This window comes from Nyctereutes procyonoides, unplaced genomic scaffold (assembly GCF_905146905.1).
Source record: "Nyctereutes procyonoides isolate TBG_1078 unplaced genomic scaffold, NYPRO_anot_genome, whole genome shotgun sequence".
NCBI classification, from domain to species: Eukaryota; Metazoa; Chordata; class Mammalia; order Carnivora; family Canidae; genus Nyctereutes; species Nyctereutes procyonoides.
The window spans coordinates 73065406-73088706 of record NW_026575142.1 but is presented as its reverse complement, the minus strand read 5'-3'; the positions used below and the strand labels follow the sequence as shown (position 1 = coordinate 73088706).

General features: G+C 48.9%; 1 protein-coding gene across 1 annotated transcript in view; it reads right to left on the bottom strand.

Moving 5' to 3' along the window:
* Positions 1-5374: 5374 nt before the first annotated feature.
* Positions 5375-23301, bottom strand: part of KCNMB2 (potassium calcium-activated channel subfamily M regulatory beta subunit 2) — a 90687-nt gene continuing 72760 nt past the window's right edge. The window contains exons 3-5 of the mRNA XM_055307696.1: positions 21594-21764; positions 19052-19247; positions 5375-7135 (exon numbers count right to left, since the gene is read on the bottom strand). Coding sequence (XP_055163671.1) covers positions 6851-7135; positions 19052-19247; positions 21594-21764 — 652 coding nt within the window. The 3' untranslated portion in view covers positions 5375-6850. The remainder of the gene's footprint in view (positions 7136-19051; positions 19248-21593; positions 21765-23301) is intronic.

The following is a 23301-nucleotide window of genomic DNA, read 5'->3' as shown; positions in this document are numbered from 1 at the left end:
TTCTGTGTGAACCCAAACCAAGGCAAGTAACACACCAGGGTAGGGACAGGATTGGAACCCGGGCATTTAACCCCCGAGCCCATGGTGTTATCAGCTCCTCCACTGGCACGAGGAGGCAGGTCGGGTAAGAGCAGGGGAAAGACAGAGGCTTGAGAAAGTCGGGCGGGTCTGAAGGACTAGTCCAGCGCGGCCCGAACAGCAGGTGTGGGGGGGCCAGGAAGTGGGGGGCGGGGAGGCTGGGAGTGCAGCCCGGTGCGGCCACGGGCCAGTTAAGGCGCTTGAGCTCTCTCCCGAGGACGGGGGAAGCCGCTGTCCAGTTCTGTGCAGGCCGTGACAGCAGCACACATCGCTGGTCAAAGTTCCTTTTGGTACAAAGAGTGAGTCGAGGGTGAGAGGCAGTGCAGGGACTGGAGAGAAGATGGCTCTGAGCTGTAGGTCCTAGGAGGGTGACCGTGGGCAGAAAAGGAGGTGACGAGCAGACGCTTAGGGCAGGGGGCCCGCGCCACGTGGCTCTGGTGGTGCCAGGTACGGTTGCGGGTGTGTGCGGAGAACAGGAGGCTGCTTTTTCCCCCAGAGTGTGTCTCTGTGTGCATGTGTGCCTGTGTGCATATGTGTGTATCTGTGTGTGCGTGTGTGCCCCTGTGCATCTGTGTGCACATGTGTGTGCATGTCTGTGTGTGCCTGTGTGCATACGTGTCTGTGTGTGCCTGTGTGTTTCTGTGTGCATACAAGTGCACATATGTGCACATGTGTCTGTGTGTCTCTGTGCATGTATGTATATGTGCATATCTCCGTGTGTCTCTGTGTGTGCATGTGTGTGTGCGTATGTGTCAGTACACGTGTGTATCTCTGTGTGTGTGCATGTGTGTCTTTGTGTCTGTGTGTCTCCATGTATGAATGTGTATGTTGTGTGCACATTTGTGCCTGTGTGCATGTGTGTGTCTGTGTATGTGCATGTCTCCATGCATGCATGTGTATGTGTGTGTATGTGTGTGTCAGTGTGTCTGTCTGTGCGTGCATGTGTGTGTCTTGTGTGCACGTGCATGTCTGTGTGTATCCGTATGTGTACGTGTGTCTCTGTGTGCATGTGTGTGCATGCATGTCTGTGTGTGAATGTGTAAGCGTGTCTGTGCATGTGTGTGCATGTGTGTGCATGTGTCTGTGCATGTGTGTGCATGTGTACGTGTCTCCATGTGTGTATGTGTATGCATGTGTGTGTGCATGCCTGCGTGTGTGTGCCTGAGCATGCATGAGTGTATGTGTCTTCCTGTGTATACGTGTGTGTGCACATTTCTGTGTGTGCGTGTCCCCGTGTATGTGCATATGTGTATACATGTGTCCAGTTTGTGTCTGTGTGTATGTGTCTGTGTGCACACACGTATGTCTGTGTGTTTGCGTGTCTCCGTGCGCGTTTCTTCATGTGTGTGCGTGTGTCTCCGTGTGCGTGGGCACGTCTGTGTGCGCATGTCTCCATGCACGTGTCTCCGTGCATGTGCGTGTGTGCATGTGTGCACGTGTGTCCATGTCTCCATGCACGCTGGAGCCTGTGGGTCCCAGGGGCCCTGTAGCTGTGTGTCTGACGCAGGGCACCCCCCGCCGACGGCCGCCCTTCCCCACGGGACCGTGGAGCCGCTGGTGTGACGCTTTGGCCACTTGTGGGGTCATTTCCTCATTGCTCCTTCAGGCTCGGGGGCCGGGGCGGGGTGGCGGGGGTCGCCAGCCGGGTCTGCGGGGCGCTCGGGTGCGCAGCTGCCCGTCCTGGGCCCGCGTCCCCGTGCCCCCCCTCCCCACCCCCTGTGCCCGTGTCCCTCCCTCCGTGTCCCGTCAGTGACCACATAACAGCTTGAAGACAACAAAGTAGCACGTTTCCCCACCTCCCCCCTTGTGCTTCGCTGAAACCAGACTATCCCGCCCTCTCACTGAATCAAAATCAGAGACTTCTTTTTCTTTCAAATTTTATTAATAATGGGGAACCATAGAAAAGTCGCAGAGTGACTTCCGAGCACTAGTCCCCTCTCCGCCCTCTGAGCCCACGAGTCTCCTTGTCTCCGCAGCACTTGTCCTCGGGCCCAAATCCCGGTGCTGGAAGCCGGGGTGGGGGGCACCTGCTGCTCCTGTCGCCCAGCACCCTTTCTCCTCTTCTTTCACTCACACCCAGTTTCCTCCGGGGAATCACTTGACCCCCACCTCGTGGGGCTGCAAAGCACGTGCCCTGCATCGCTCGTGACAGGGGTGGCCCGGTCGGGGACAAGTGATACACAGACAGTTGGCATTTCTGAGGCTGAGAAGTGCTGGGTTGTTCTCCTCCTGCAAGTATAGACACAAGGGGTGTGGGGAACACGGGGCCATCTCCGCTGGTACATGAAGATGAAGGACACGACCAACAGGAGAAACAGCTGAGAGAGAGCGGGACTGCGAGAGAGACAGACAGACAGGCAAAGAGACGGAGGGAGACAGGAGATTTTTATAAAGAGAAATTGTGAATTCTACCAAAAGCAATTTCTAGCACTACGGCTCACAGTGCTAACAGGGGATGAGGCCGTGTAGAGCATCCTGAACCTCCTCCGTGTCCTGATGTCACTCCATGTCACACCACGTAGCAAGTACACTACAGGTTGTAGAGGCTTCGGGCCGTCAAGTGCCCCCCCTCAGTGCCTGTCACCCAGTCACCCCCTTTTAAAGCTGATGTCAGTCAGAAGTTCTCCTTTATGTCAATCCTGGCTGAACGTCTGACCTCCCTGTGGTTTTACACTTTAAACAAATGAAAGTGGGTCTTTTCCCATTCCCTCCTCTGTTTTTAAGTAAAAATAGCGCTACTAGGATAAGTTGGTGACCCAGGAGTACTGATGCGATTTGGTGTGGATTTAGTGTGTGGATCCTATGGGAGGCAGATTTCAAACCGGTATCAGCAGGGCTTCTCACGCTGCCTTGTTACCGGCGGCCTACCCCACCACCGGCAGGACGCCAGCAGCAGCCGTCCCCGTCACCGACTAACGACGCTGCAGGAAGGACTCAGGCTTTGCTGTGGATTCTGGGCAAAAAGGCGTTTTAGAGCTATTCTGGCTCCAGGAGGCCAGGTACTACTAGTGGTTGTCCTAAGACTGTTACTACTCCTTCTCCACTTTCTACTGATACTAATAAGTACCCCCCATAAGCAGCCGTTACCTGCTGTCTACGGTGCCGGGCGCCCCACACGTCGGACATCGCCCCTCCGAGGCCGTTGTGCTCCCGGCTCGGGCTCTCCGAGAGCTCTGCGTGCTCCATTGTTTTCTTCACGTGTGTCGTCTTGACCCCTGCAGTGCGCTACACACTCATGGTTGGGAGACCGGGCGGGGTCCCGCACTTTGCACTGTCCTGGCGGTTGCTGTACGGAAGCGAGGGACGGAGTCAACCTCACGGAGGCCTGCTCGGTTCTGTCGGACGTGTCACCCTGACAGGTTTTTCACAAGAGTCCTGACACTGCGTCCCTTGGGTCAGACTCCGAATGTGGTACAGACGTGGGGGGGGGGTCACTGCGGAACCGTGGGGTTGTTCTTACTGAACGTTTTACGAAGGGAAAGGGAAAAAAGCAGAAGTGGGGAAGAGAAGGAAGCATGTCCAAACTTTAACCACCTCCTCTTTCCCATCGGGGAAAAACATTCCCTTACTTGCTTGAACGTCGTTTACTGCCGTATTTTGGCCGAGTAGGGGAGGAAAATTTAATTATGTCTGTGAACAGCAGGTCATTGCTTTAAAATTATTGCTTTACCCCTCTTGGATCTGTCGCTCATGTTATCTTGCTGTCCTACACGTCTCTCTGTAACGTCAATGGAGTGATTATAGTGTCAGGATGCTTTGCCCACTGAAATGTGTTTATGGTTTGACATATTGAAAATAATATTTGCAGCAATGAGAAAAAGAGTAGCGTGCTGGATCGCTAACGTCATGTGGCGGACATGAGAGGTACTTTATGGTTGCCCGCTCCGTTATTACGACCGGTCAGCATTGCACCAGTGGCTTTCTACAGAATGAATTTGTTATTATGGCTATTTGCAAGCAATCATTGGTGTGTTTACTGTTGTCGGGGTTTTAATATAATTGTAACTCAGGGAATTTGAAATCAATAAGGTTTTAGATGGAATATGCCAATTGGCTACTGAAAGTGATTTGGAAGCACAGACACCCTGAGACAGAGACCGTCTTTGTGGAGTCATGTGGAGGTTCAGAGCTTTGCTTCTGGTGGGTGTAGATAAAGGTCTGCGTCCCGGAGAAGGGCACGTGGCCTATGGGGAGTATTAACAGGGAAGCCACTTTGTGATCCATGGACTAGTAGGTGTAGGTTCTGTTCGAGGATCAGACCTGTGCTGTGAAGGTTGGGGAGTGGTATTCATTCCTCCTTCCATATCTCTAGGATGAAAAGTTAACGTTAAAAAGGAGCTTAGTGGTCAACTCCCCTCATATTCTAATCTTACAATCAAAGAGGTCAAGAGACTAATCGAGAGGCCTGAAGGGCCCTAGTCACCATGTCTTGAATGACGTCCTTGACTTCTAGTTCAGCGGTCTTTCCTCTTTACCCTTTACCTCCATAATCCTTCCTAAACCGTAGCATTCCTCAGTGTTATCTTAAATACCCCAAAGCCACAGAGATGGTCACTACAGTGGAGAAGCCACAGGCTGGGTATTTTCTCACCCCTCTGCCATCTTGGTTTCTGTGTAGTCTTGGGGAAGTTAACACCTCTAAGCCTCAACATTCTCTTGTATAGAATGGGAAAATAATAGTGCTCTCTGCAATAGGGCTCTAATAAAAATTAAGTTAGTTAGCATGTGCAATGTATTTAAAACATTATCAATCCCAATTCATTTCCTTTAATAATGAGCATTTAATTGTCTATACATTTAAATTGCTTGAAGGGGCTGTTGCTTTACTGGAATTCAGAAAGTCACTAGTTAAGTTTTTTTGGGGGTTATTATTTTGAGATTTCTTAATTCTTTTTTTTGAGATTTCTTAAATCTTATTTGAAACAACAGTTGGGAATTTTTAAAGACAAATCTGAAAAAAAATAATAAGTAACTCATCTTCAGATTGCTTGAAGGGAAGCTCAAGGAACATTAAAGATCGCAGATTCTCAGCTCCCTAGTCACAAAGAGTTTTCTATCATCTTCAGAATTAGGTTTTTAAAGTAGGGTAGGAATCAAGCTTTCCATCATATTTTCAAACAATATTGTTTGAAAGTTATACATGTTTGGGTGTTAAAGGAACTTTCTTTATAATCTATTTAAATACCTTTAAAGATAGCGAATCCTAGGTTTTTGGATGACCATGGACTTGTTAGCTTAGAACGCAAGAAGTATATAAATCTTGCCGATGTAATGGATTTTGTTTTTTAAAGTTTTAATTACACATTTGAAGTCCCAATTACACCCTAAGAATTTACATCTTATGGAGAGTGAAACTATGAATTACAGTATTTCAGGAAACTCTCCACTTCATCAGATAAGTTTCACCATGCATTCCACAAATATGTTTTATAAAATTTCCCAATATCTAGAAAATTGCGATACTATGTTATAAAAGGATACTTAAATATAGATGAGAAAGATAGATGTTTGCCTTCTCCTTTTGATATTGATGTTAAGTAAAGGATGGAATGTTTTGTTTAAAACCAGTGCCTCATTCTTCCCCCTCCCCCCACAGGAGAAGCAAAGGGCAATGTGACAAAGTCTTCCTTTAGATCTGTTATTCATTTCGAGTGAGTGTTAGGAAAAAGGTCTGCTCTGTGTATAAAATCTAGCAGCAAAAAAGAGAATTGTAAATAGAAAAATAAAACATGTAGAGGAGACAAATATTCTGGGCATGTAGCTTTAAAATCCCAATGGGAACACTTGTCAGAAGGAGAGACTACACACTCATTAATTTAAACATAAATTCCCAAAGAGTAACATTCCAATACGTTAATTTGCCACAATCGATTTACCCATTGAAAAAGTCCACTTGTCTTTACTGGCAAGTAGGATCTTAATTTTACCCTCTAACAGTTCAGTTGAATAAAGATTTTCACATAAATATCTTGGTGACATAGACGTTCCTGGGTGGCCACGGTGCATCTACTCAACATTCAGTCAATTCACAGGTAATGAAACTCTTTGTAAGTGTTGTCTCCTCACACAGTAGCAGGGTCTTAAATGGAAAAGGGCTCTGTTCATTTTCTATTTAAATCACAGGAAGAGATTATAGAACTGGTTAATGAAAACAGCTTATTCTTGGAAATCAGTTAAAAAATCTTAAGTCATGAATAGAAAATAATAAAAGAGAAATAACTGTCTGGACGTCGCCCCCCCCCCTTCTTTACAGTGATATGGTAGAAATATAAGGAAAATGCTTAACATCCTTCAGTTAGGAAATCTGGTCCCTTCACCTGCTACAGGGCTCAGTTTTGAATAAGAAAAGAAAGAATATTTTTGGCTGCAGCTTTAGTAAACAATGAGTGATGAAAAATATTGCAGAAACATCTTCAAGATATCTGACAACTGAGAACACAGACGTTATCACGCTGATACCGTCTACGTCCCTCCCCAAAGCTTGGCAAATGAACAACTGAGCCCTGTCTTGGCGGAACGAGAGAAGGAAGTGCTAGTTCCAGCATCAAAACAAGATTGTGAAAACCAACCGACACAAAACAGTTATTTCTTCTCCTGAATAATAAAGACATCATGTTTGCATATAGAACAGCTTTTGCATTATTGCTCTACGTATAAGAATATATTAAGGAACTCATAACAGACTGCACGTTACAAACTTAAGGTTCTTTGGTGAGGAATGAAAGAAAACAGTATTTGAGCTTTAAAGAAAATGATCTCATCCATCTTGCTTTTATCTATTGATCCGCTGGATCCTCTCGCAGAGCAGGGAGAGGTACTGCGTGAGTTTCACCATGGCAACGATCACCACGCCCCCAGCCATCATGCACGTTGGCCAGAACAAGGAATGGAACAGCACGTTGGAACTGTAGAGCTTGGTTAGGATGACGCTCTTCTGGTTTCCCTCTGGGTCAGAGTAGCAAGAGAAGTGCTGGTACTTCCTGAAGTTTTCCATGACGACGTTCACCAGGGACATGGATTCTTCAAAATTTTTTCCACACTTAGGTATATAGGAGCACTGTGGGAAACGAGAGAAACCCATCAGGAGATCTTTTTGTTTGTGTGTGTGTGTGTCTGGTACTAGGAGGGGGTGGGATAGCAGGGTCACCTTCACGGTCTGTGAAATAACCTGGATGCTTATTCTTTTTTTTTTTTTTTAAGATTTTATTTATTTATTCATGAGAGAGAGACACAGAGAGAGAGAGAGAGAGAGAGAGAGAGAGAGGCAGAGACACAGGCGGAGGGAGAAGCAGGCTCCATGCAGGGAACCTGACGTGGGATTCGATCCCGGGTCTCCAGGATCACGTCCTGAGCCGAAGGCAGGCACTAAACCACTGGGCCACCCGGGCGTCCCTTATTCTTTCCATATTCAAACCAGAGTCTTCAGAAACCCTAAGACCTCACACGGCAATAAAAATAATGCTGATCTGCCCCACGTGTACCTACACAGGTCACCCGCGTACAACTTCATTATTGATTAGAATCGGAAGACTCAAGTGGAATCTTTTCACCACACCTAAGCACGGCGAGCTTTGATCATTCCCTCCTGAACACACTTTACCGTGGAACCGTGTCAGTCTTTCTGTCTTTGGTCTGCCCACAGCTGTCCACGTGACACCAGAAGCTACCGGTTCTCTCAGGGCAAGTAGTTTATTCTTCTCTTTTTGGCTTCCCTTCACTCGTTCAGCCACGTCACTGAGGTGACCTCGCTGCTGGAGTCGAGGGAACAGCGGTACCTCTGGTGAGTCGCTAGGAAAGAGTCCTGGGCGGTGTAGAGACACTGAGTACAGAGCTGCGATGAGCTGTTCACGCCCAGTGAGCGTGACAAAGTAGCTTTTTCCATAAACCAAGGAAAATAAAACAGAACCAAATGAGTTTCCACTCAACCAGCACTCGTCTGACAATTCACGCTATCTTTCCTTTGATCTTTTCCCCTCTTCTCCGTCTTGCTGTATCTCTTCCGTATGTGTCTCCTTTCTTCCTACTAAGTCCTTGGGTTTCTCTCTTTGTCTCTCTTTTCCCTCCTTGCCCTGCCCCAACCCCTCACCTCACTTTATATTTCCGCCCCTGTCCCTCTTCCTGTCCTTTCTCCTCCCCCTGCCCTCTCTTTTCTGGATACGGATGGGATCAAAGTTTTTGTTTGTTACTTATTGCATATCCTTTTGAATACATTTTTTTTCCCTAATTTAAAACGCGGTCTTTAAGGAGACGAGATCTTTGTGACCCTTTTTCCTTGGTCTGTAAATGGGCAGGGGCAAAACTGATTTTTTAAAAATGTTAGTTAGGGAGAAAGTGATATAAGTTGCTTTCCAGGGAGATGTGTGGGTCCTCAGCTGTTTCCCTTCTTTATGATAACTGACTCCCAGCAGGAAAAAGAAAATCCCTGTCCAGCGTTATACACATTATGAAATGGTTAATTTAACAGATTTATCTGAATCAAATTGGTTTGTGACGAGATCACTGCTGATCTATGTAATATTTTAGTATAAATTAGAAAACTATGCCCCCCTCCCTAGGACACTTATTTTCTGTTGAAAAATTATCACACAGGTTTTAGGAGAAAACCCACATATTTCACTGCTATTACCAATTTATAAGTTGTGCTTATAAATATTCACAGCTGTGACTTTTACCATGTGACTGGCACCCAAAAGTTGTGCAGTGCACAACTCCCACAACTGTTATGCGGAAACACAAATGAGGTGGGCTATTGTCGGACTTTGGGTACCTTGATGGAAGCTTTGGGGGTAAGATCCTGGAAGACCTGTAGATTCCACAGGAAGAAAATACATGAGTTTTGCTAGTGGAGTATGTTTGGGATTACTCTTTTCTGTGACTTTATTAGTGGCACGCAGGCACCTGCTCTAATCATTGGATTCTTGGGCTCTAAACAGCAGGAGGACCCTTACTTAGTTAAGAGTGGAGACTGAGCGTGCTGGTATTTATCATAAACGGGGCGTCAGTCATGTTCTATGGCAGGGCTGGTTGACACCCTCAGGTTTAATCAGCGGAGAGCGAATGTGAGCACGCTCGCAAATACGAGCGCGGCCGAGAGCTGGCACTGGCACAACAGTAAGGCCTGAAAGTATCTCCAAACGAGCAGAGTTTCTCAGGGAGTTACAACTTAGTATAAAATCAGCCTATGACTCCGTGAAATAAATTCTCTACCGGTTGGATATCTTTGGGATCAAAAGGGTTAAAAGCTTTCCTTTTTTCAAAGCTGTCTCATATCGTTTCACTTTTTTTTTTTTTAAAACTTTTATTTATGATAGTCACACACAGAGAGAGAGAGTGAGAGAGGCAGAGACACAGGCAGAGGGAGAAGCAGGCAGGCTCCATGCACCGGGAGCCCGACGTGGGACCCGATCCCGGGTCTCCAGGATCGCGCCCTGGGCCAAAGGCGGGCGCCCAACCACTGCACCACCCAGGGATCCCTCGTTTCACTTTTTAAAAATACTTTCTGAAGCAAAGCCCTGAAGAAACCACAGGCCAGCCGTCTGCGGCTGAGTTCCAATGGAGCCGGTTTAGGTCACAAAGGCACCGGGCTTCTGTATATTTTTGGGCCAAGACAGTTTATAGTAGTAGTTTCCGTGGCAAACAGTACTAAGTTACTGAAATGATCTCGATAAAGAGGACGTTCCATTAAAAATGGAGTGTTTTCTTCTCTTACGCTCTTGTGAACGGATCTGCCTTCCATATATTTTGGAGAAATGTTTGTCAAATGACAATAATTCTGCATTTGCTGAGTAAAATGAGCTAGAAAGTACGTCTGAGACTGTAGCAGCTCACAGGGCCGGGTCAGGGCTGCTTGTTAAGGTCTCAGGCCACCAGCGTGTCAAGTGTGTGCGTTGACTTGGCCGGGAGGGACCGAGCCCTGCACGACAGGATGGGCTGACTCGGGGCCCAGGGTGGGCGCTCGGGGTCGGGCCAGGCCAGGCGGGCTCAGGAGACCCCCTGCGGGTCCAGAGGGCGGCCTCCGGGGCTCCCCAGCACCCGCTTCCTTATGCCCGTGGCAGGGTTTGTGTGGAGGTTAACGGCTATTCACGAGGCCCCACAAATTCCCACTTCCACATTTTCTTCTTGGACTATCACGTCGTCCCTAGGATCTTCCAAAGTCGTTAACCTAAGCGCCACGTACAAGACTCGGGAACCTCTCCGGAGGGCGCGTGTGCAGGTACGTGGTGCCCACGGGCAGAGCTGAGCCGGCTCTAACCTTGGGTTCCTTGCTCTGTGTCCCGGGAGACTCGACGTGGTGCTGGACCCGGACCCGGGGTTCTAGGCTGCTGCTCCCACGGCTCAGGCGACGGCCGCGTGCGTGTTCTTGAGGCTCGCATGGATTTGGGGCCAAGACTCCACGGGCTCATGATTTTATCACATGCTTGGCGGATAATCTCATGTCAGTGGTTTAGAGTATACAGAGGGCATTTCAACAGCCGGAGGCTTCACTATCTATGCCCACTTGGAAAACGTATTGTGGACTGCGAGGTGACAGTCCGGGCGTTGGGCAGCCCCGGGCCCGGCGGGACCATACGTGTGTGTGCGCATGTTTGCCACAGCCTTTGATCATTCTTTCTTTTGTATTTTAACATATGAAAATACCTTGAAAGCCTCTGAGGCAGCCATTCAGTGGAAGAGTTAGTCTACATCCTTCTTCATCCTGAGTTTTGTTAATAAACCTCACGGCTTTCCCAAATCCCTTAAATCCTCCTTAGTATTGAAAACCATAGAGCAGCCCCCACAAGTATGACCTTTTCTCTTCCGGCTGGGGAAACCTGGCTTCTGGCAACTTCTTTTGTTCCCCTTCCATGACGGGGAAGGTCCGGCAATTGCATCTTTTCTACAGTTCTTTGAAAAAGTGGCTGAAAGTGTGATTTTCTTAGCCTGACTTCCTGAATCTTACGCCTCAGAATTATTTTTATTCTGACGGTGGACAGAATTTTGAGAAACTACCTGTTGGGCTTTGCTTAGACATGCTTTGCTAGGCATGTGTGAAGCCAGCAGTGACAGGCCCTCACCCGGGAAATAAAAGATGTGGGGAGAAGTGGGCGTAGGGGGAGGGGGTGCTTTGGCTGAATAACCCCACGTCAGCCTCTTTTCTCATGATGCTTGAAAGGGAGCTGTCAGTTCTCAGCATCACCTCAAGAAAAGGGTTTGTGCTTCATTTGTTCGTTTATAAAAAGAGGAGGATTTTATTTCAGAGAGGGGCTAGAATTTTCCTTTTGTTTTTGTTGAAGTTCGATTAATCTAATGAAATCCAATCGATGTTGAGTGTCCAGTGTGCCAGGTCGTGTGTAGACATAAGCTGAGAAACATAAACAATACGAGACCGGAAGATATTACAGAGCAAGGATGGGGTGATACAAGGAATGAAGCTAAAAAGGCTTTGAGGGAAGATCTACCCTTCAAGAGCTGGGCCCCAAATCTGCTCCCGGGACTCACTGGTAGCCGGGGCATCCTAAGCCCACCATGACTGTGAGATAAAAACAAAGACATTGCTCCGTGCAACATAGACGTGCTTGGTTCTAAAGTCCGATGGAACTCTTTAAAAGCGTCCTCAGACAATGAATATTGAGCACGTTTATTGCGCCTGTGCGGTGCGTGACGTGCCCAGGCTTGTGTTCTGTGCTAGAGAAGAAGACGGGATTCCCAGGTTCCGAGGCTGCAGAGGTCACCGGCTGGAAGCCTTGTCTCCTGCGGCACACAGGGAGCATTTTGAACTTTTGAGGTTTTGGGGTGTCGGTAATGGACAGGAGAGGCGAGAGAGTAAATTCAGATACTCTTCTCTTGCCCTTTTAAGACGTCTTGTTCCTTCTCCTCACCTCTAAAGAGAGCAAACCCCACAAAATTCGGTTTACATTTGTGTAGTTTGCACTTCTAGTGTCTGCTTGACTTTGGTGAATGGTTTGAAATGTTGGGGAGAGGGAAGGAAAACAGCTCACAGTCTGCTATGCGCTGGCGTTTCTCTCAGTATCGAGGCACAGGCCCCTCCAGGGGGGTGCGCGCCTTTCCAGAGTTTCCTGGAGCTTTCCCATCTGTTACGGCACTTCTGCCTGATCTGGACTAGAGACGGTAAAAGGGCCCCGGAAACCTACTTACTAAATACAAGCCAGCTGCAGCCTGGAGAGTAGTCAGTGCCCGGACGGCTCAACCTGGAGGCCACCCGCCTGGTTCATGACGTATCCAGTTAGGCCTAGAGAAGTCCCTCACCTCGCCTGCCCTTGCCCTTCGCCACGGTCCCCTTCTCAGCAACGGGAAAGGAGTAGAGTCCCTCCCCACGCTCTTCTTCTTGACGCTTAGCGCAGGCTTCTTTGGGGCACGCGCTTCCTCACACTTCTGCTCGAAGGTGCCTTGGGCTGTCCCAGAATTCAGTTTTGGTGAGCGATGATGACTAAACTTTGTCAATCCTAAGCATTTCTGAATCTCTGGTCCATAGGTGGTTTCAGCAAATGTCTAATGGACATCTTTCAATTTAAAGTGCTAATTATGGGGATTTCATATGCCACGTTTCTGGGCCTTTTTCCACTCCCACCCCTTTCCAGGGTGCGCTGCTTTCTGTTTAATCTCTATTCTGGGTAAACCGGCACTGGATACACAACTCTGGCCTTTCCTATGGATCCAGATAATTATATTCCTTATGCAACGGCCGTTTATCCTACGTGGCTCTTGGATGTGATGGAATCTCATGGATTCTCACCTGTTCACTAAAATATGTCATCAGAGGATAAATATTTCATGGAATTAGATTTTTTATCCTCTCAGGAGGATGCTCCATGTTTTTCTCTTTAAGTCATAGCAGGGTGAGATGGAAAGACTTAGATTTTTATTCAAACCTAATTAATTGGTGAATGTGTGGCCTTGGTAAAATCATTTCATTTTCTGGATTAGTTACATCATTTCAAAAGTGGAGATGATAGTGGTATCTAATACGTGGGATTGTTGTTGTAATTAAATAAGTGAGCTCATGTAAAATATTTAATATGATACAGTGGCTGGCACATTGTAAAACTCTTGGTAAAATTTGACTATTATTTTACGGGTGTGGTTTTAGGATTGAATGAGATGATTTTTATAAAGTTCTTAGCGTAGTGTTGGGGCCACAATATATAGCAGACACTTGATAAATATTTGATCCTTTTATTTCTTATCTAGGTTTTCAACTTGTCTTTCATTTCTTCCCTTTTCCCTTTACTCTATCAATGCAATGCAGAGGAATTAAGTGCTTCTAAGCCTTGCTTAGGATTTTGGTATCTCACAGCATCTAAACTCAAAATTAAATAAAATCTAGGGCAGTGGTTCCGCCGCTGTCTGGAGACATTTTCAGTTATCACAGTTGGACAGAGGAGGAAGTTAAACATCTGGTGGGTAAAGGCCAGGGATGCTGCTAGATATCCTACACCGTACAGGACAGAACCCACCCTCGTAGAACAACAATTATCCCACCCAAAATATCAGTAGTGCCCAGGCTGAGGAATGCTGGTCTAGACATGTATATTCTCTGCTTTTAGGAAACCCAGAAGGCTTCAGAATGGGTGACAAAGTGAGGGATGGTGGGGAGTCTGGATTTGCAAATGATCGGCTAATTTATAGAACTTATTCTTTACCAAAAATAGCTATCTTTCCCGTGACAATTATTATGGTACCATCCCACGTACCAGAGAATGGATGTGATATTGTGATTTATATAGTAAGAAATACATATTTATTCTTTGTCCCTGTTTCTGGAACAGAGTTCCTAAAACCATTGGAATTTCTAAGTGATAAGAGCTATAAAGGTGTCTTTTGTTAGGTTAATAAGGTTACTTTGGGAGCACACTTAAGGATGGGGCTGGCTGCCAGGAGAACCATCTATGTGATTAGAGGGTTAGAACTCTCAGTCTTAATCCCCTGAACTCCTGGGAGAAGGGCTGGAAATCGAATCAATTGCCAATGGCTGATGGCTTAATCAATGAAGCCAATATAATGAAGCCTCCATAAAAAACCCAAAGGACCGGGTTAGGAGAGCTTCCAGGTGCGTAAATGCAGGGAGATTTGGGGAGACTGGCTGCGTGCAGAGGGATCTGTGCCCTTCCCTGTACTTAGCCCTATATGGCTCTTCCATCCGGCCTCTCCTGAGTTCTATCATTTTAAAATAAACTGGGATTCTAATAAGCAAAGTGTGTCTCTGAGGCGGTGAGCTACTCTAGCAAATTAGTAGGGCTTAAGGAGGGGGCTTCTGGAAGCTCTGATAAGCAGAGCTTGTGCCTGGCATCTGAACTGCGGGTGGGGGTAGTCAGGGACCGCGCTCTTAAGGTACGCAACCTGATGCTTTCTCTGGGTGGACAGTATCCGATTTGGGCTGAGTTGTAGGATAACAAGCTGGTTTTGGAGATTTGCTTCATGGTGTGAGAAACAGCCCATCTTCCTGCCCCAGATGCATTGGAATTGGGTCCGGAACCCCTTTTTATTGGGTACATTTTCTTGTTTTATTTTATTTTATTTTTTTCATTTTCTTGTTTTATACCAAACTTCATTTTTTAATTTTTTTATTATCTTTTTTTCCAAACTTGATTTTAAATCAACTCTCAGACCAAATAGTCATGTTTTGAGAATCCCTGGTAGACAGAATAGGTTTTAACCTCCCAAAGGAGATCAGCATTGAAAAATTTAACAGCCACAGTGAATTAATACTCAGCCTCTATTTGTGATTCCTCCGATGGCCTTGTGGCCTTGAGAGGCCGAGGCCATTGAGCCCGCTGGTGGCTCCCTGGAGCGGTCAGCCAGTCGCTCTACGAGAGCCTGCCAGCTTATCAGCTTAAGCAGCTCCAGTTGTAATGTTGACAAGAGGCTGGGCACTGGGCTTAAAAGCTGAAAAAGGAAGAATATATGAGTGGGAGAATTTAAAAATAAAAACTCTTCTGGATATTTTCTGCAAACATAGAGCTCAAACATGGTCAGTAGTGCCTTATGCATCTCTAAAAAAACTCTGCCCATTTCTTGGTAATTCTTGGGAAGACTGTTATTTTTAGTGAGCCGGGGGGAGGGTAACAGGAAGGAGAGATCCACATAGAGATTATTTTTATGCTTCCCCCGGGAATATCCTGGATATGCCTCGTGTTGCATGAGGATTGTGGCTTCATGACCTTCAGGTGTGGAGGCAACTGTATTTTCAGTATATATATTTCTGATTAAAGACTTTCCAGGGTATGAAGAGCTGCGGGGCCGGGAAGGTGAACCGCCTTTGGTGCCGCCTTTGCCTTGGGAGTATATGCTGATTCTAGAAGGGGGCTGAGAGCCTAGAATGGCATTTTGGATAGCCTTGGAGGGCTGGGGGCAGGAGCCATCACTGAGGGCCTGTCAGGCAGGGGGCCTGACGACCCCCTATCCACTTTGTGTTGGGGCCCTACAGACTGTATCCTAGGAATAATGGCAACCTGAAGTAGGTCCTCAAAGGGGCTTCAATTCAGGCGAGTGTATCTCAGCCTGTGAAGTCAGCATGAGGTGATCATGTATGGCTCATACATTCAGGAACCTGGCAAAGCAAATGGAAGTACTTTCTGGAAAAGATGGCGTGATGACATCATCCTAGGCTTAAAATTATTTTTATAAATGAGTCTGCAAATACCATACCTAATGAAAAATAACCAGATACTGTAAGACAAACATGAAAACAAACAGGAGGAGAAAATAAAATAACATAGGCATATAGCAGCTCTGGATATTGAAGTCCTTGAGATAAACTTTAGATAAAATAACTATAATTTTGCATTTTATGTTGAAAGGTTTAAAAGACAAAAATGAGGATATTTCAGAAAACTAGAAGTGGTCGAACAGATTCCAATGAATATTCTGACAATGAAAAATACAAGATGAGAAATCAAGAATCCAATCAATGGTTTTAACCGTAGATTTGCCAGAGCTGAGGAATGAATTACAAATTACAAGATAAATCAGAATGCAGGATGCAGCACAGAGAGATTAAAAAGAGGAAAACAACAAAAGGGAGGGCAAGAGTAGGATACACAGGAGATATGCAGAGAAAGTCTAGCGTATGGCCAGTTTGAGTACAAAAAGGGGAAACAGGAGTGAATCAGAGCAGAGATGATATTTGATGAAATACTGAGTGAGAACTTTCCAAAATAGTTGAAGAGCATCAAGGAACAGCCAAAGAAGCCCTGGAAACACTAAGCAGGCAAATAAAAATTAATGCCCACTCTGCCACATAACAGTTAAACTGTGGAAAACCAAATAAAATGATCTTTAAAATAAACCAAGATTACCTTCAAAGACGCAGCAATTACATGGAGAGCCAATTTCTTTTTTTTTTTTGGAGAGCCAATTTCTAAATAGCATTAAAGCTCACCGGGAGACAATGAAAGTTTCTGAGGTGTAAAAACAAGTTGTAATCTCCAGGCTAAACCCTAAAAGAATAGTAATACAGCAGATAACTTCCCAGAAAAAAAGGGGGGGGGGAATGGGATTATAAAAATAATCCAGTGAAGAAAGGGAGATCTCTTCATAAGCGGACTTGGGCAAATGGCTGTTCACGTGAGAAAAAAAGAGCCCAAAACCCAAAAACTGAAACAACCATCACCACCTACACAATAGCAAAAAAAGATCAACAAAATCTAGCTGTATCGGAATTAGAAAGTTCTTTCATTCAAAGACATCATTAAGAGAGTGGAAAGGCCATGGAAGGAGAGAAGGTGTTTACAGCACGTATACCCAGCAGAGGTTCATATCTATGTAAAAAACTTCCTACAATGAATATGAAGAAGAAACAATCGGACAGAAAAATGGATGAGGGACTGGAACAATGTACAAAAGGGAATAACCAGACGGCCAATACATAAATGAGAGTCAGGTGGTGACATTAGTCCTCAGAATCGCAAGGAAATGTCACTACATCAGCTAAAATAACAATCACAGATGATACCAAGTGTGGGTAAGGACTTAAAATGGTAAAATCTCTCATTTCGGGGTGTGGGAGTTTGGAGAACCGTCTGGTGTCATCTGCTAAACCCCCAGGTAGGTGCACCCCGGGGTCTAGCTGTTTCATTCCCAGGTGTTCAGCCAACAGAAATGCGTGTGCTCGTGCACGGAGACACAAGGCAGGATCACTGGTAATACCCCCAAACCCTACAGGAGTCAAAATGTCCATCAACAGAGAATGAACACATTGGCACGTTCGTACAATAATGAAAATGAATGAACTGCCACCAAGTGGGATGGCTCTAAGCCCCCTTAGGGTGTGTGAAGGAGCCAGACACAAAGGGAAACGTCCTGCGTGATTCCACTTATGTGATGTTTACAAACCAAGCAAAACTCCAAGACACTGTTTAAGGACATATGCTTAGGCGGCAGCACTACCAAGGAGAAAACAGTAATTGCTGCACCGTCAGGGCAGCTGTCATCTTTGGCATATGGGGCAGAGCCTGTGGGTAATGGGAGGGGGCAAGAGGGGGGTTTTGTGTTGCAGGAAACGCTTTAGTTCTTTGCCCTCCGGTGGGCTCTGTAATAAACGCCTGAGCTGCACGTCCTTCCCTCGCTCGCGTGCTTCTGTGCACGCGTGTGTTTTAATTCACAGGTAAAAACCACGTAAGGGGGCAAATGAACCCAACAATGAGCTGGCGCCGTCCCGACGGCAGACAGATGCTGTCCTAGAGCCTGGCCGAGGCCTCCTGCGGTGGCCCCGCTCGCTGTCGCCGGCCGGTGCACTCACGGCTGCAGTGACAAATGGCCAAACGAGGAAACCGAGACCACCCGCCCACCCCGGGCCTGCTCAGCGCTGGCCGCCTGCCGAGTGTCCCCGGCGCCCAGCGTCCCAGGTCGGCTTCGAGGTGAAGCTCTGGCATCTCGGAAAGCAAGATGTGGGGGAGCCACGCTCCGTGTCTGCAGAACACGGTGAGGATCGGGGTCCCCCGGGGCGGTGGCGACGAGCGGAAATCAGGGCACCTTCCCACGAGGTCCCTGGCACGGCCATTGCCTCCATCCTCAGACGGACCTGGGGGGCTTCCTTCAAGTTGTGACCGACACGCGAGGGGAGTTTCCTCCTCTGCGTCACTGGGTCACAAGGCAAATGCCATGTCGTAGCATCTCGTTGCCCAGCCGCCGCGCTTCTTCCACGCATGTAACCTGTGTCGTGCAGGCGCTGGTGATTGTGGTGAGAGGAAATTCTTACGAAGAAGAGAGGGGCTCTCGAGGGTCGTAGCCTCGTGACAACGGCCGGTGGCCCCGGGGGCAGCACCGGGCTTTCGGGGCACCTCCGTCGCTACCCCAAGTCGCAAGCTCCAGAGACTTACCTGCCAGCCGCCGCCGCAGCCTGGCTCTGCCGGGGCCACCGGTCAGCCGGGCCCCAACCACAAGGCCCGCAGCTCTCGCCAGTGTTCGCTGAGCGTCCAGCCCGTGGCTGTGAACGTCGCGGTTCCAGACAACCGTGCTCCCGTGAGCATAGCGTGTGTCCAGGGGACGCAGGTGTGTGCGGGGGACCAGGCCTGCGGCCGCCCAGGCCAGCACCATGCTCTGCTCTGCACCTGCCCACCACCTCGGCCCGCAGGGACCTTGCAAGCACCTTGGAGACGAGGAAGCCGAAGCCCAGAGGTCAGGGCCCCATGGCCCCGGGGCTGAGACACAGTGACGAGGAAGCAGGGAGGTGTCCAAAAGCCTCAGCCCGGTGCTCTCAGGTGTACGGCGCATACCTGGGGGCTTGTATGACCTGCACAAGCTGCTCACTGGCTTGGAAGCCTCTGGGTCTGCACCACAGGTGTTTACGCTTCTGGATGGAGGTGCAGGGCCAGCCCGCCCCACACCGCGGGGGACGACCTGCCTAGGACACGCGACATGTGCACAGAGTGAGGCCTCCCGGGGCGGGGCCAGCAGCCCACGTGGGTGGGGCGGGCTGGGCGCAGGTGTGCTGGTGGGGGGGTGGGGGTGGGCGCAGGTGTGCCAGGCAGCCTACCTTCTGGTTGACCTTCATGGTCTCCTCCGTGTGGTAGAGAAGGAGCCTTTCACCGGACGACGTGAGGTTGACGTGCACCTGCAGGCAGGGGTACTGCGAGAGCTTCCAGCAGTCGGGCCCGCAGCTGAAGGAGCAGTTGAACGTGTCGGTGATGGTGGCATTGAGCAGGGTGCACTGCGACTCCTCGGTCCACACGCTGCAGAGACGAGACACGTGGGTCTGAGGCCGCCCCCCCTACCCCCACGCTCCCCGACTGGCCAAGCGACCCATGTGTCCCAGGTTGTGCCTTCGGGCACAGCGGCTTTGGGCGGGGCAGCTTGGGGGGGGACAGAGGCGACTCTGGCAGGTGGGCCACGGGCCTGGGGCCACGCGGAGGTCCGAACTGCGCCTGCTACCAGGGGCTGCTACACTAAGTCACCTGTGACCCCACAAGCCGCCCTTTGCTCTGCGGGCAGCTCCCCATGCCGGTCTGGGCCTCCCACACCTGTCCAGGACTCTGCACACCCGTCCCGGCCTCCCCGCGCCCGTCAGGCCTCCCCACACCCATCCAGGCCTCCCACAGCCATCTGGGCATCCCACACCCATCTGGGCATCTCACACCCATCCAGGCGTCCCACACCCGTCCAGGCCTCCTACACCCGTCCAGGCCTCCTACTCCCATCCAGGCCACCGACGACCGGGGACCCGGGGGCCAGAGCCGAGGGGCCCCGACAGGTGCAGGTGGCGACTCACTTCCCCACACCTCCCACGGGGCAGCGAGTGGCCACCGCCCTTCCCTGGGCCAAAAGAGGTGGCCCGAGCGCCTGTCATCCCCGTCGCTGTGCCGTAGACACTCCCGGACTTTGCAAGTCGGGTGTTAATTTTCCTAAAAGGTGAAGGTCAGAGCTCGGGAAAGGCCAGGGCTGGGCCGGTGGGGACAGCTGCGCTGACCACCCCGTGGCTCAGGCGGGCTCCTCAGCCACTGGCCCCCTGCCCCGCACCCGACGGCCTGTGCCAGGGCCCTGGGACCTCGACCCCTGGGACCTTGATTGGAAAGACTGAAAAAGACCCAACTGACCCCCAGCTGCCCACTGGCCGGTTTTTCGTTCCAAAATACTTGTAATTTTATGATCAAGGATAACAGTAATGATTACAAAGTGACACACGCACGACAAAGTGTCACTTGCGGGTCAAGCCCATCACTGTGTTCTCTGTGCTACTGACGTGCCCTCCTGCGGCAGCGGGTCGGCCTCCCTCTGCGGCCCAGCTGCACCCACGGAGGATGCCGGCCCCAACCCTCTGGGGTGGCAAAGTGTTCTCCGGGGCCCGGATGGTCGGGTGTCGCTTACACAAAGGGGACGAGTCCTAGATGGTTCTGAGCAGACGTGAGCATCTGCACGCGGCTTCGGAGCTGGTGAGCACGCAGGCCCGAGGCACCAGCGCTTCGTTGCTGAGGAGCGCGGCCCACGGCCCAGCCCACCAGCCAGCGGCCACAGATAGGAAAGCTGGGGCCTTAGTTCTAGAAAATTACTGTATTTCTGCTGGATTTTGCTTCTAAAATGAAAGTATTAGTTTAGGTGGAGAAATGAACGCCACACAACGGTTCGATTCTCTTTCAGACCAGAGTCTCAACTTCTCATTTGAAAGGGCTTCGCTCCCTAAGCCGAGCCACCGGGCCACGTTCCCGCTAGTGAGGCTGGGCCGGGCCCCCCCTGCTCGGAGTCCGGCTCCGGGCGCGGTCAGCTCGGGGGGCGGTGACACGGCTCACGCGGCTTGCTCAGGGGCGATGCCGTCGCGGTTCTGGTATTTAACTGCCTCCCTGTCTATTCGGTGATCTTAGGGCAAATAGCAAAATGGAAAGGGCTCAGACTCTGCGGTGGTTGAAAGCTGATGCACAGCAGTGTTTCCCGGTCTTGATAACACACTCAGGTCCCCGGGGGCGGGGACTTTGAAAGATGCTGGCGACCCAGTCCCACTGCAGACCCTCAAACCCGACCTTCGGGGGTCGACGGTGGGGGGCCCCGGGCATCAGTATTTTTTAACGATTCTCAGGAACTGTAAACGTGCAGTAGAGAACCACCGATATGTGGGGTGATGAAGAGGGCCGTGGGCAGGAAAGGAACGATGCTGGACAACAGAGGTGACAAGGGACAAGAAGAGGGACTGAGTGGGGAAGGAGTGGGGTGAATGAATGGGGTGTGGGTTTGAATCTTATCTCTGCCATATGCTACAGGTGTGTGATATTAGGCAAATCATCACTACCTTGAGCCTCAGTGTTGCCATTTTGATAATGAGTATACTCATCTCCTACTTCTCTTGTGAAGTATCTCCGTGAGCATTGAGCAAGTCACGTATGGAAGGTCCCTGCGCACAGTAGGCAGCGTATACGCAGAACTAGTTCCATCATTAGTATTCGATGACATTATTAAAAATATTATGTGCCAGGCACCGCTCAAAGTCCTTATTGGGAAAGAAGGTGGAGGAAGAGGACCTTAGGGCCGATAAGCTACAGGAGAGCAAGGAGAAGACCAGCGGCCGCGTCCCAACCACCCAAAGGCATTACCTCTGCATGTACGAGCGCAGGAGAGTGATTCCCAGCAGAAAGTACATCATGATGGAGCAGACCATCATGGCCAGTCCCAGGAGAATGGCCCGGTCCTCTCCTGCCTTCAGTGCTGTGACGGTTTTCCGTTTGTCCAGGAGGTCGTGGTCCCTGATTTTTTGGTAAATATTTCTGAGGTTGAAAATAATACAGTCTTACATGAAGTTCACAGTAAATCAGCACCTCCCGAAAGAGCGGGCAAGGCTCTGCCCGAGCCTTCCTCAGACAGAGGTGCCTAGACGAGCCCTCCCACCGACCCCGGTGCGGTCAGATCCTAGCCCGCGACTGACAGCTGCCCCCCAACACACGCAACGCACCACCCCTGAGCAGAGACAAGCCGCCCTGCTTTGCTTGGGGCCCGTGTCTAATTGGAAGTACTTTTCCTTCTCTTAAATCTGAGGAAAGAAAGCACTCCCTTCAACCCTTAAAATATTGCTTTGGATTTGCCATTTAACCTCCAGCTGGTCATCATTGATCTTTTTATACTCTCTGAATACCTAATGGAGCATTAGTTCATATAAATGGCGTTAGACATCAGAAATCTATCAACTTGATACCTGATTTCCCTTCAGTAGCAGTAGACAGAGGTTATTTTGGTTGACATTTTTCTCAAGCTCAGGGTTGCTTAGGGCTCCGCTGGCTTGAGAGTTATAAGCAATGTGAAAATGTGGGCCGGTGACCCAGGCTTTCTCCTTATAGGTGTAAACACTTGAGCGAATTTCAAAAAATGTCAGTCAGGGCCAGACTCCATAACTTTGGATAATTTTATTAGTATTTTTTAAATTTTATTTTGGAGAAGAAACATAAAGTAAGAAAGAACATGAGACTTGACCAAACTGACTCCTGAGTTCCCTGCTTAATACCTTGTGATCAATGCAAATTCCTCAGCCTTTCTGAATCTCAGTTTCCTGCCCAGTAGGAATAATGTTTAACTGCACTGTAATGGTTAAATGAGATGACAGAAGTAAATTATCCAGAATGACTGACATGAAGTGTCAAACAAATGTTCCTGTTAGAAAATGGGGTAGGAATAAGTCAATCGGAGAAGGACAAACATTATACAGTCTCATTCATTTGGGGAATATAAAAAATGATGAAAGGGAATAAAGGGGAAAGGAGAAAAAACGAGTGGGAAATATCAGAAAGGGAGACGGAACATGAGAGACTCCTAACTCTGGGAAACGAACAAGGGGTGGTGGAAGGGGAGGAGGGTGGGGGGTGGGGGCGACTGGGTGACGAGCACTGAGGGGGGCACTTGACTGGATGAGCACTGGGTGTTACACTATATGTTGGCAAATTGAACACTAATAAAAAATAAATGTATAAATTAAAAAAAAAAGAAAGAAAATGGGGTAGGGCGCTACAGCTCCATGACAGGAGTGTTAAAATATTCTAAAATTGCTACAGTTTTCCAAAGAATTTCTAAAGGACAGAATGGCATGGAAATGAATAATGTAGAAAGCTTATGAGTGGAAGACTGGATTTGAAAGAAGATTTGGAGGAGAGGACAGAAAAGAAGAGCTTGCTGGGGTGGGGGTGGGGTGCTGGATGCTTGGGGAGACACTTGAGAAGTGTGGGATTTGGGAAAGCAGATGACCAGGGAGGGAGCAGCTCACAACCTCCTGCGGTTTCTATTTTGAGAAAGGAGCTTTGGGTTGTAGGGGTCCAG